The 13,112-nt window shown below is 34.8% G+C and overlaps 1 protein-coding gene across 3 annotated transcripts in view; it reads left to right on the top strand.

Annotated features, from left to right (window-relative positions):
- MTF2 (metal response element binding transcription factor 2) overlaps positions 1-13,112 on the top strand; it is a 72,620-nt gene that overhangs the window by 40,897 nt on the left and 18,611 nt on the right. The window contains exons 2-8 of one of the 3 annotated variants that reach the window (XM_027536484.1): positions 5,208-5,224; positions 5,305-5,406; positions 5,526-5,607; positions 9,408-9,503; positions 9,740-9,840; positions 10,229-10,377; positions 12,749-12,844. In XM_027536484.1, coding sequence (XP_027392285.1) covers positions 9,428-9,503; positions 9,740-9,840; positions 10,229-10,377; positions 12,749-12,844 — 422 coding nt within the window. In that variant the 5' untranslated portion in view covers positions 5,208-5,224; positions 5,305-5,406; positions 5,526-5,607; positions 9,408-9,427. Of the gene's footprint in view, positions 1-5,207; positions 5,407-5,525; positions 5,612-9,407; positions 9,504-9,739; positions 9,841-10,228; positions 10,378-12,748; positions 12,845-13,112 lie in introns of those variants that run through there. The other 2 variants (XM_027536482.1, XM_027536485.1) reach the window with 2 other exon arrangements.

The following is a 13,112-nucleotide window of genomic DNA, read 5'->3' as shown; positions in this document are numbered from 1 at the left end:
AAATATCTTTATTAAAGTAGTTTCAGATAATACATGATTTATGTTCTATGTGTTTGTATTGATAAAATATTGATGTGCATTTTCCTTAGAATGTAAATTAGAGTCTATTCTTATTCTTAGAGCAAAACTGAGATTATTTTGGCATAGATATATTTTTAGAAAAAATGTTACTTTATATAGCTTTTTTTTTTTTTTAATTGAATTTGAACTTTATAAAGTCCATATAACCTTTCTGAGCTTTATGTACCATACTCTATAATAGAGCAATGAGGCTACAGCTGTCAGAAGAGTAACACACATTCCCTGGTTTTGGTAGAATGTTTGGGTGGGAGAGTGGTGGTGTGTGTTGCAGTTAATTTCAGACTAAATGGGGAGATGACTGTAAGAGCAGAGACAGTTAAATGTGTATAACTTTCTCCCAAAAGTTTGGCTGTGAATGGGAGGAAAGAAATAAGAGAAAGTGGTGGGAGGGGAAGGAAGGAATCAAGGGAATTTTAGTTTTTCTGTTTTCCCACCACTATCCTTACAAGTTATTAAGAGTAGTTGAATGCTACTGGGAAAGTGCCAGTAGAAAGATTGATTGAATGCTGACTCTGGTCTATAATTCTGTAACTTTGGTCAAGTTATTTAATCTGTCTTCTTAGAGTTACAGATTTTTCATAGGTAAAAAGGGATCTGTAAAATCATTATCTGTAAAAATGTCTCCATAATATTGTTCTGAGTATTATCACTCTTCCCCTGGCACAGTAAATGGCTCATGATATGGGCTTAAAGAGTGATCTCTGAATAAATGTGCAGGTTGATGTATGGTTGAGCACACAGTAGTCACTCAAGTCACTTTTCCCCAGGAGTTTGGCTGTGAATGGAAGGGAAAAAGGTTATAGTGGAAGTGAGACATAAGGAATCAAGGGCAACTGTTACTGGATTAAGGATTGTTAATATACGATGTGCTAGAAATATTAGTAGAATTGAGGTGGAAACACTAGGAGTGGAAAAAAAATTTTAATGATTTATTTCTTATGATCTAAGGGCTTATTTTGTAGTAGGAGTAATATAGTGGAGAGTAAGATGGGGACAGACCTTGCCATCAAAGGTTAAAAAGGGAGAGAATTTGTTGAAGCAGTGGCAGAGGATATGAAACTATCTGGGAATGTTTGCAGTTGCGATTTTGTACATATTCCACTCTAGAGTTGGAAAATTCTAGGTCCTTGTAGTCACTCTGGTATTCTGATGAGGTTATTTCTCACACATAATTAATTATGTTGATCAGGCTCTAGTTTCTTTAAGGGAAGCAAAGTCTGTCTGTGACCATTGAGTTTATAGCTTTCTAGAAAGTTGCTTGCTAATAGAGTCATTTTCATACTGTGATTTGAAGATTTTGTTTCACTGTCTGGAGAGAGAAAATGCTCAGCCTGACATGGAGCTTTCCTGCTGATAAAATTTGTTATAGTGACTCATTTTCCATTTTTACTTGTATCACTCATCTTGTCAGGTTTTTAAGTCTTGTAAATCATCTAATTATAGTATTGAAGAGCTTTTTCTTCAGCTTATGCTGACCTGGCAACAGTATATGGTGATATGTATTTTTAGATCATGATTCTTAAAATGTGATCCATGGGTCTTTTCAGGTGGTCTGCAAAGTCTTAACTGTTTTCGTGATAATACTAATATGTTACTTGCTTTTCCCACTGTATTGACGTTTGTATGATAGTGTGAAACTAGTATTTGGTCAGGCTAGTGTATGCCTTAGCATGAAACAAGGCACCAGTGTATGCTAGTATTACTTACTTTTGAGCACTTACAGTTAAACAAAAACACTACACACGCACAGAAAACCCTACTGCACTTAAGAACATTCTTTTTTAAATTTTTTACTTATTTTTGAGTGTGCTAGGTCTTCGTGGCTGTATGTGGGCTTTCTTGAGTTGCTGTGAGTGGGGGCTACTATGGTTGTCATGTACAAGCTTCTCATTGTGGTGGCTTCTCTTGTTGTGAAGCATGTACTCTAGGGCTTATGGGTTCAGTAGTTGTGGCAAATGGGATTAGTTGCCCCAAGGCACGTGGAATCTTCCCGGACCAGGGATCGAACCTCTGTCCCCTGCTTTGGTGGGCCGATTCTTAACCACTGTACTACCAGGGAACATTCTTGATGAAACATTATTTTCATTTAATCTTAATCTTGAGTTTAGGTTTTTAATATTATGCGTGACAGAATAGGAAATCCATGTAAGATATTTATGCCATTGTTTGAGTTGCTGGTTGAACTAGTAGCTTTTTCATGAAACATCAGTTTTTACTTGAAACAGTGACTTGCTTGGGTTATATGGTAGATACTTTCTTGACATTCTTTTCATTTATATTTACTTACCATTTTTTGTTTTCTTGCTTTGTCCTTTTGGATTGGAGCTACTATATGGTGTCATTACTTAAATACAGTTTTGTTCCCACCATCTTTTGTGCAGTTATTGTCAAATATATTACATTCTTGTATGTCATGGCCTTAAAAATACAATTATGTACGTATTGTTCCATATGTTTGCTTTAGAATTCATATGCATTTACACTGCCTTTTATGATTACTTAATTACCTTTCTTAGTGTTCTTTGTTTTTTATTTTGTGTGTGTGTACACATATGTGCATGTTTGAATTTCTACCTTGGTTTACTTATGAACTTTTTTTATTGTAACTCTGCTAGCAACAAATTCTCTTAGTTTTTGTTTATCTAGAAGTATCTTTTTCACCTTCATTTTTGAAAGCACAGTTTTACTGTATATAAAATTCTTAATTGACAGTTTTTTCCCTCCCTTTCAGTTCTTTGAATATGCTATTTCACTGCCTTCTGGCCTTCATTGTTTCTGAAGAGAAGTTGGCTTTACTGGGGTTTCTTTGTATGTGAAGAATTATTTTTCTTCCTGCTTTCAAGATTTTCTTTGGGTTTCAACATTTTTACTGTGTTTTGTCTAGATGTAGATCTCTTTGAATTTATATTGCTTGGAGTTTGTTTAGCTTCTTGGTTATATAGATGAATGTTTTTTTAGCAAATGTGGAATATCAGTCACTATTCCTTTGGATATATTTAGAATGTAGTGTATCTTTGAAACTCTATGCCCTTTATTTAGTTTTTAAAATTTTTATTGGAGGATAATTGTTTTACAATATTGTGTTGGTTTCCGCCATACATCAACATGAATCAGCCACTGGTATACAAACACTAACTTCTCACACCTCCCTCCTCCACACCCCTGGAACTTAACCATTCTAGTCTCTGTTTCTATCAGTTTGACTCCTCTAATTACCTCATGTGAGTGTAAATATACATTATTTGTCTTTTTTATCTGCCTGATTTTACTTCATCGTAATGTTTTCAGGGTTTATTCATGTTGTGGTTTGTGACAGAATTTTCCAGAATTTGTGTATCCTTAGGTATTGAAAATAGGTATTCCCAATTGGAAACTTTTTTTTCTTCCCTACTTACTTCATTTTTACCTAACTTTTATACTGCTTTAGAATGATCACCTACCTAGTTTTACATATTATTGTACATTTAATTAGTTAAAAGTCTAAATTGGGAGGATGAAACCAAACAAATATTGCTTGGTTATCTTTATGAAGGCTGATGGTGGTGTGCTGTGCTGTTTATGCAGTAATTGATATATGTCACAATGTAATTTTGGAGTATATAATTTTGGGGTCTTATGCTTAAAAAATGTAAGTGATCTTACAATTGGCTTCTCAGTTGAATATGATTTTTAAAAATTGGTGGCTCTCAGTATTTTTTTAAACTTCTAGAAGTCAGTATACTTGAGGGACTGTGATGCATTCCCATCAGTGAACAAGGCTTCATTCAGTAGTGATACCCTGTAGGGAGGTCATGACTACCCTTCCAATGAGTTAAATATACCCAACTACCCAGAATCACTGGTTAGTGTATTTTAACTACATGCGGCATAATCTTTTTTTCAGTTGAAGTATAGTTGATTTACAGTGTTTCAGGTGTACAGCAACGTGATTCAGTTATACATGCTGCTGCTACTAAGTTGCATCAGCCATGTCCAACTCTGTGCAACCCCATAGACAGCAACCCACCAGATTTCTCTGTCCCTGGGATTCTCCAGGCAAGAATAGTGGAGTAGGTTGCCACTTCCTTCTCCAGTGCATGAAGGTGAAAAGTGAAAGTGAAGTCGCTCAGTTGTGTCCGACTCTTGGCGACCCCATGGACTGTAGCCTACCAGGCTCCTCCGTCCATGGGATTTCCCAGGCAAGAGTACTGGAGTGGGGTGCCATTGCCTTCTCCATCAGTTATACATACATATGTGTTATATATATGACATGTGTGTATATATATGTATTCTGTGTTTTTTTTTCTTTCTTTTGGCTGGGTGGCATGTGGGATCTTAGTTCCCTGACTGGGGATCAAACCTGTGCCTCCTGAATTGGGAGTGCTGAGTCTTAACCCCTGGACAGCCAGGGCAGTCCCTATATATGTATTCTTTTAAAAATTCTTGCCCATTATTGGTTCTTTCAGGATATTAAATATCATTCCCTGTGCTACATAGTGGGTCCTTGTTGTTTATCATATATGTAGTAGTGGACATAATCATTCTTATTCTTTTATTTAGTGCTTATGAAATTATGTCATGCAACTTCTTTTATTTTATCTAAAGAGAGATGAGGGACTTCCCTGGTGGTCCAGTGGCTAAGACTCTGCACTCCCAATACAGGGAACTGGGTTCCCTTCCTGTTCAAGGAGCTAGATCACATGCCTCAACTAGGAGTTTGCATTCTGCAACTACAGATCCCAGATCCTGTGTGCTGCAACTAAGACCTGGCGCAGCCAAATAAATAAATACATACGTACTTAAACCTAAATAGAGATTCAGGGCATCCTTTGCTCATAACCATGGCCTACCCACTTCAACTTATAGCTGTCATTTTGATTATAGCTTTCCTGAATGTGTTACCTTGGAGTGGTTGCTGAATCCTGGCCTCCCTTGGGTTGACACGGAATGAATATTGACAACTGCTATAATTTTGTTTTAAGCTTCTTTGTTTCTGGAGAGTTTTTATGATTTGAGGTACTTGTTAGTATTTTCCCTAATTATAAGGTTTTTAATGGATAAAACATTTTGATAAATACATGATTGGTATAAAATATAAGCTTTATAAGTAAATCAGTCTTATATGTGATTATTTATTTCCTAAACAGAGACTCTACAGGGGCAGGTAATTCACTGGTCCACAAGCGGTCTCCTTTACGTCGAAACCAAAAGACCCCAACATCCTTGACCAAGCTGTCTTTACAGGATGGACATAAAGTCAAAAAGCCAGCATGTAAATTTGAAGAGGGTCAGGATGTCCTAGCTAGATGGTCAGATGGCTTGTTTTATCTTGGAACTATCAAAAAGGCAAGTTACCTTAATACATCTTTTGCTGTTTTTGCAGTAAACTTTTAATAATCTTGGATTTAAATTTAAGATTGTTTTTGATTTTAAAAGAAATCACTGTAAGTTTTCCTCTTTTCCAGATAAACATATTGAAACAGAGCTGCTTCATCATATTTGAAGACAGTTCTAAATCCTGGGTTCTCTGGAAGGACATTCAAACAGGCAGGTGCTACTATTTCCCCTGGACATGATTTACACTAAAATTTTATTTTCTTCAGCTTGTCATTTTCTAGTGTTAGTCTCTTTAGTACAGTGTATTAAGATAACTTAAAAAAAAAAATCAGGGCGGTATTCAGTCTTCAAGGAGTTATCTGTGTTATAGATGATAAGAAGATCAAGAATTGCTCTGTTGATAAGAGTAGATTAGAGGACGGATGCACATGTATAAATTACTGGTAGGGCCCTTCTAAGAACTTTGACGAAAAATTTTAGCCATTAATATGAGTAATACTTTGGGCTTCACCTTAACTGTTACTTGCCTGTATTAGTAAGAAGTTATATAGAGAGGTAGTATTTATTGAGAGCATACTATTTGCCAGATGTTTTGGGGGATTAGGATATATTAAATAGCTTTAGAATACTAGAAATACTTATCCTTAAGAATAGTTTAAAATTACTGCTTAGCTATGAGTTTTTATATTTAGATAACAAAACTAGGTTATATTTGGATACAAGTAGAAATGAATACAGGTATGCTTTGGTTTGGTTATAAGTATGTTTCTTGTAATGCTTTTTATTGCAAACTATAATTGTTGTATGCCCTTTAAATCTGTTCAATAAAGGCATTTTCCCAGGTATCTGTTTCATGAAAGTGCTATATTTATGAAAAATTATGAATATTAAAAGTGCAAGTACTTTGCAAACTAAAGCCCCAGTTTGGGTATCCTTGTAATTTGTTAATGGGTCTGCACTTAAGATATTTTTATATCTCCTTATTAGAAAGGAGACAAATTCTTTCAAGTATTTATCAACTGGGTTTTTAATTTGAATCTGAGGTGCGACTTTATGGTAGGTTACTGCTGTGTTCATATTCTTGATTTCACTCTTAATTTTTTTTAGAGAATAAAAAGTTTTGATAATGGAATTGGAATGTTCTAGTTGCCATTTTTATACATGGTACTTAGGAATTAGATGGAGAGTTCAATAGCTGTTAACTTTAGTAAAATGTTTTTCTAGAGAAATTTTTTTCCAGTTTTAGGACTGATCAATTTAAAGGACTAAATGATGTTTTGAATCTCAACTTGAGGAGTCAGTGAGAAAAGGAATAGGAGGAGCACAGAATGTCTCCAATAGTAGTGATACTGAATACCTCTTATTAGCCTGCATACAGAATTATCCCCCTTTTCTTAGTTTGTAAATATGGATCCTTCTGGTGGAACTGAAACATGTAATACTGATTCTGTTCCCCTTCTATTAGTATGTGTCCCTTTCAACTTTTCCACCTTTTTGACGTTCCTGTGAGTTAAATATAAAGGTCTTTCTCTTTTTTCCTTCTCTCTCATCCTTCCTTCCATAAAGGAAGAAGAAAACCAGCTGTACATAGAGGTAGAAAGATGTCGTGAAAGTGAGGGGGTTGTGTTCTGCATGTGGCATACTCAGTATGTCAGTTCAGTGGCCTGTGATTGTTTTTTCCTTGCTGGCTCCTTTTACTATTCTTAGATAGCTCTTGGGCCATTTAATTCTTTCTGACACCTAGAAAGTTGCACACATATAACTTGGAATTGCTATAGAATGAGTAAGTGAACCTGGAAATTGCATTATGGCAGATGTCAGTGTGGAGTGTAGCTTTAATAGTTTTCTTCCTGTAAGAATCCTGTATATAGTAGTTATACATCAAAATGACTTAATAAATTATAGTAGTTTAACTCATCTAATAAGATTCTTTTAGAAAGTTTACATAAATAAAAGCAATGTATGGTCATATTAGTAATCAAAGAATTGTGCATTGCAACAGATACCATGTTAAAACCATTAAATAATTTTTAAAGGATTTTGATCTTAATAACTGTTATGGTTTCTGTGAATGGTACACTGCTGGTAGCAATATTACATTTCTCTCTTGGATATTTGCAATAAATGCATAAAAATGCATTAAATGCATAAAAATGTTTTCCATGCTTTCATCTATACAATAGATTCATTTGTAGCAGTTTACTCAAAAGAAATAATTCAGAAGTAAAAAATCCAGATGAAAAATGTTTCCTGTAGCTTTAACAACAACAAAAAATTGGGCACATCTAAGATGAAATGGCTTTATAGTCATTTGGGCTTAGAGTAAGGGAGACTAAGAAGGCTAATAAGCTATGCAGAAAGTTTTTGTAAACCTGATGGTAAAAGAGACATACTGGATATCACAACTAAAGGCAGTTCTCTGCTTCCTCAAGATAGTTTTCTTGAGGTGAACACGTAGGTCTTTTGGATCAGCACCCTCTTTTCTGAGGAACTGCCTTCCCCCACACCAGTCTACATGGTTATAATGAGAGAACAGGCACCTACTGCAATCTGGGCCTATTGCTCCTTTTCCAGGAAGTTGCAGATTTGGACTGAGAGGTTCTAGGTGCAGTCTGGTTGCTCTCCTGACTGGAGCTATAAACTGAGAAACTGTGGGAAGCCACATCCAGCTATGTGAACAGAGCCTGAGAGGAGAGGAGAGAGGACAAGAGCCAAAACAAAAATGGAAAAATGGAAAAAACAAGCAAAAAATTTGGTAACCTGCATATCTAAGAATAGTCATAAAAAAGTAAATTTGGTTATTTCTACTGGAAAGAATAGCGTACAACTATTAGAAGTTAGACTTTCGAGAGTCTTCCCTGGTGGTCCAATGGTTAAAAGTCCATACTTGCAACACAAGGATCCTGGGTTCAATCCACTAGAACCCACAACTAAGATCCCGTAGCCAAATTAAAACAAAAAAGTTACACTCTTTGAAACCTACAGTGTGAAAAATTCTTTTGATGGAAGAAACATTATATATAGTATTAATGAAAAGAAACAGCTCACAGTGGAGAAAATATGGTGTATCTGGGTTTAAATTCTACCCTTGATACGTGATTAAGGGTCCTTGAACTATAGTTCCTTTATCTTTCTGAGTCTTAGTTCTTCTCTATAAATAGGATATTTATCTAATAAATTGTAGAATTAAATAATATTGTCAAGAGCCTAATACAGTGCTGGCTCATAGCACAAAATTATACATTTTTATTATTGCTGGTATGTGAATAAAGTATATGTGTATTAGTATTTTATGTATATTTAAATTGAGATTATTATAATTGTGTTAAAAGTGATGAAATTCTAAATTTTGTGGAATAAAATTGTTTTCAGAATATAAATGTTTAAGGAAGAAATAACTTATTCAGGTTAAAAATTAATGGTGGAACCCCTCATTTTTGTTGCAGTGTGGTATTGTTTAGGGTACACTGACACCATGTTTCCATATTTCAGAGCTGTAGATCTGATAGTGTTCAGCCTTTCCTTTTTGTAAATTAGTGAATAAAAATAAATGTTCTGAAACTTGAGAGTAACGAGTCATTGATGGATCTTCCTTGCCCCTTTTCTTTAGTCTCATGATGTTAGGCAGTGTAGGGTGAGTGAGTACATGTACATGGGTAGGTGTGTGTTCTGGAGAGTTGTTCTAGTGTTCAAAAACATTGGCTTTTCCCGCCTCCCAGGATGGTGGAAACACTGGAAGTGAATGGTAAGGGATCCTGCCTGAAAGCATTTTAAATTATGCCCTTTGCCAAAAGGCAGATTAAATTGTGAAGGCAGACAGTAAGGTGTCTTCAGTTAAAGGTGAGAACAGAGGTAGGGATCAGAGAGAGAGTGTTTTGTGTATAGTACTTTGCCTTGAGAAAATGCCATTATGATCTAGGAAACATGTTGCCAGCATGGGCTGCTCTCTCAGTCAAAAAAGTAGTTTTGTTGTATGGTACAATTCTTTATGTATATTTTAAATATTTCAGGAGCCACTGGAAGTGGGGAAATGGTCTGTACAATATGTCAAGAAGAGTATTCAGAAGCTCCCAATGAAATGGTTATATGTGATAAGTGTGGCCAAGGTAAGCATTGATTTGTTTTAATCTTGTGGAAATGTTTGTTATATACTTAATGCCCCTGTTGATGATTAATGATTAAAAATTCTTTACATTGGTAATTTGAAGCTCTTACCATAAGTTTAGTCATCAGTTATAAATATATTAATGTAGGAAAGAGAATACTAAAATGCCTTCTTTAAATTGTGTTGCAGTATTTATTAATAAAATAGAATTTGCTTTATGCTTTTTTTGATATTAAGGGTATCATCAGTTGTGTCACACACCTCATATTGATTCCAGTGTGATTGATTCAGATGAAAAATGGCTCTGTCGACAGTGTGTTTTTGCAACAACAACAAAGGTATCTTTTAAGTGTTTTGGGCTAATGCCCTAAATGGAAATTTGTAAGGCACTATCAACGTAATGATTGTGTACGTTGAAAGTTTATCTGAATGAAATGAGCAGTCAGTGCTGGGTAGAAAGAGGTACTGCTTATTGTTTGACTAATGATGCTTAAGTGACTTGCAACTATTCTTGCACTTTATTCTGATAGTGGTCTTGGAATTGGGGCAATAATTTGAAAGAAAAGACAATAAAATAAAGATTATTATTGGTCAAACAGTTTGTGATATGGTAAGAAATTGAGAATGAAAATTTCTTTGGAAGTTTCAGAAGCATTTTAAAATTAGAGAATTATATTTAAAATTTTATCCTTCACTCTTTTAAATAACTTTTTCCCTCTAATATAGAGGGGTGGTGCGCTTAAGAAAGGACCAAATGCCAAAGCATTGCAAGTCATGAAGCAGACATTACCCTATAGTGTGGCAGACCTTGAATGGGATGCAGGTCATAAAACCAATGTCCAGCAATGTTACTGCTATTGTGGAGGCCCTGGAGAGTAAGTAAATACAGATATTTAATGCCCTTAATTTTTAATTGCTTATATTGTCTACTTTATTTTTGTTACTGATTATGGTATTGGAGTGATAGTGAATTGTAAATGCATGAAAGTATCAGTAAAGAAAATTGGGGAGGATTAGAGACCATAGTTTTATTTATCTACCATTAAATGTTTGCTGAATAAGCGAGCCAGCAAACAGTTCTAAGAATGCTTAGAAATTTACCTTTAATTTCTGATCACTAGTTCTAGTTCTGCTCTTTGAAACTAAACCCATGCCTCTTACTTTTTGTAGAGGTAGCTCTTAAAATAGTTAAGTCCAGTAATCATATTTCCCACTCTCTCAGTGACATACCAGGTGTTCTCTCATCTAGGCTAAAATCTCCATTCACATCAAACATTCTTTATGAACTCTGTTTTTGTTGCTCTTCAGTTTTTGAAAGTTTACTCTTGAAATATGGTGCCATGATTTCACAATGCAGTGTTTCCAGGAATAGTCTGACAATATAATGAAGCTGTTAAAAGTTCTAAGTATTATGCTTCTGTTATTGCAAGGAAAGATTGTGTTACCTCTCTTTGGTTGAATATGTCCCATCATATTCTTTTGGCTTATTCTGGGTTTGTTGGTGGTTGACTAAAACTTATAGTTCTTTTTTTCATATAAACTGATATTAAACCAAATTGTGTACCATGTATTTGTGCTACACATAAACAAATGTTAGTGAATAACTTTACATTTAACTCTATTTAAATTATAATTATTGGTTTTTTAAATCTTATTGGACTCCATGTTTCTTAAGACAGAGGTGCTCTCTAGAGGATGCAGGGACATATAAGTTGTTCAGTGCTGAAAACATGAATAAGTGAACATATAAATTATTTTTATTTCTTCATTCTACCTTGTCTCTGATCTTATGGAATTTTTATTTGTGGTTTAACATTTTTATAATATTTTTCAGTTTTTGGTCTTTTGCAGATTTGAAAAACATTATGTCTGGTTTCTTTAAATCATTTATAAAAGAGATACAGTGAAAAGAGATGGATCTTTTTCCTTTAATCATTTATACCTAGTGTTTTGAAAGTGAAAGTGAAGCCTCTCAGTCATGTCTGACTCTTTGCGACCCCATGAACTGTAGCCTACCAGGCTTCTCCATCCATGGGATTTTCCAGGCAAGAGTACCCGAGTGGGTTGCCATTTCCTTCTCCAGGGGATCTTCCCGACCCAGGGATCAAACCCAGATCTCCCACATTTCAGGCAGACGCTTTACCCTCTGAGCCATCAGGGAAGTTTATAGACATTATTTTATGGAGCAGATTATTCATTGTTCTTTAATCCCTTGACTACATGAACTATGTTTGATATTGCTAACACTTTAACACCTAACAGAGTACTTGGAAAATAGTATTCATTAGTTTTTTGCCTTACTAGTAGTTGTCTTGCCTTTGCATGTAAATGGCTTAAGATTAATGGTGGGGCTCACTTAGTGAGCAAAAGAATTTGAAGAAAAGGTATTAATTTGGTGGCAAATAAGGATATTTATATATTAAAACCATGTACTAACTAAAAAGAGACTTACCTTCAGCTGAAGATTCAGTTATAGTATGTTCAGCTATCTGAAAGAGGACAAAATCTGTCACAGAGCCTTTATACCGGTGGAATCTTAGATTAGGTTTGTTAATTATGTTAATCAAATTTATTAAATTGCTATACTCCTTTGCGTTATAATGAACAAGAATAATGGAAACACAGTGAGGAATAAAGTTGCCTATGGTCATTTGGTATATAGGACAAAATAGCTCTACATATTGGTGACCTCTGAGACTGTTGATGTGAAAAAAAAAAAATCACAGACTTGTCAAAGATCCTTTACTAATTTAGGACCCATGTTTCCCAACTGGTCCAGTGGCAAAGAATCCACCTGCGAATGCAGGAGACGCAGAGACATGGGTTTCATCCTGGGATTGGGAAGATCACCTGGAGTAGGAAATAGTAACCCACTCCAGTATTCTTGCCTGGAAAATTTCCATGGACAGAGGAACCTCTCAGGCTACAGTTCATGGGGTCGCAGAGATTCAGACACTACTGAGTAACTAGTTGTGTGCATGCGTGTGTGCACACACACACTCTTGTTAACCAGAAACAGTAGACATAGCTTTCAAAAGCTTATAAATTCTCAAGAATAAAAAGAGAAGGGATGATGTAGTCAATATTAATAAACTTTTTGGGAAGGAAAAAATTTAACACAATATCAGAACTATGATGCTATAATCACAACTATATTCTGCACGTCACTTTTGTCGTAGTTTTTTTTTAACCTTTACCTCATGAAAGGTAGTAATTTTAATTTTAATCTTAAATTTTTTTGTATAGCTGGTATTTAAAGATGCTACAGTGCTGCAAATGTAAACAGTGGTTTCATGAAGCTTGTGTGCAATGCCTTCAAAAGCCAATGCTATTTGGAGACAGGTGAGAGAAGGGCATTTGAGCATTACTGACTCATTTATTGTTTGTTTGTTTGTTTTTTTTTTAGCTTTTAGAAGTTGTGTGTCTGTTTGCCTTTTCACATTTCTAAAGGTTTTTTATTTTTTTTTTCAAGTTTGATTTGCAAAAGGTTCAGCTTAGAGGGAACATATTGTTTAATATACTTAAATTATACATAATTTTAAAAAATGTAATTTTTGTGCTTTTGGATATTATTACAGAAAGCTTTTAAAGTATTTGACCAGTGATTATA

The sequence above is a fragment of the Bos indicus x Bos taurus genome, chromosome 3 (genome assembly GCF_003369695.1).
Source record: "Bos indicus x Bos taurus breed Angus x Brahman F1 hybrid chromosome 3, Bos_hybrid_MaternalHap_v2.0, whole genome shotgun sequence".
Classification (NCBI taxonomy): domain Eukaryota; kingdom Metazoa; phylum Chordata; class Mammalia; order Artiodactyla; family Bovidae; genus Bos; species Bos indicus x Bos taurus.
Note: the sequence above shows the minus strand (reverse complement) of the source record. Positions and strands in the feature narration are given on the sequence as shown.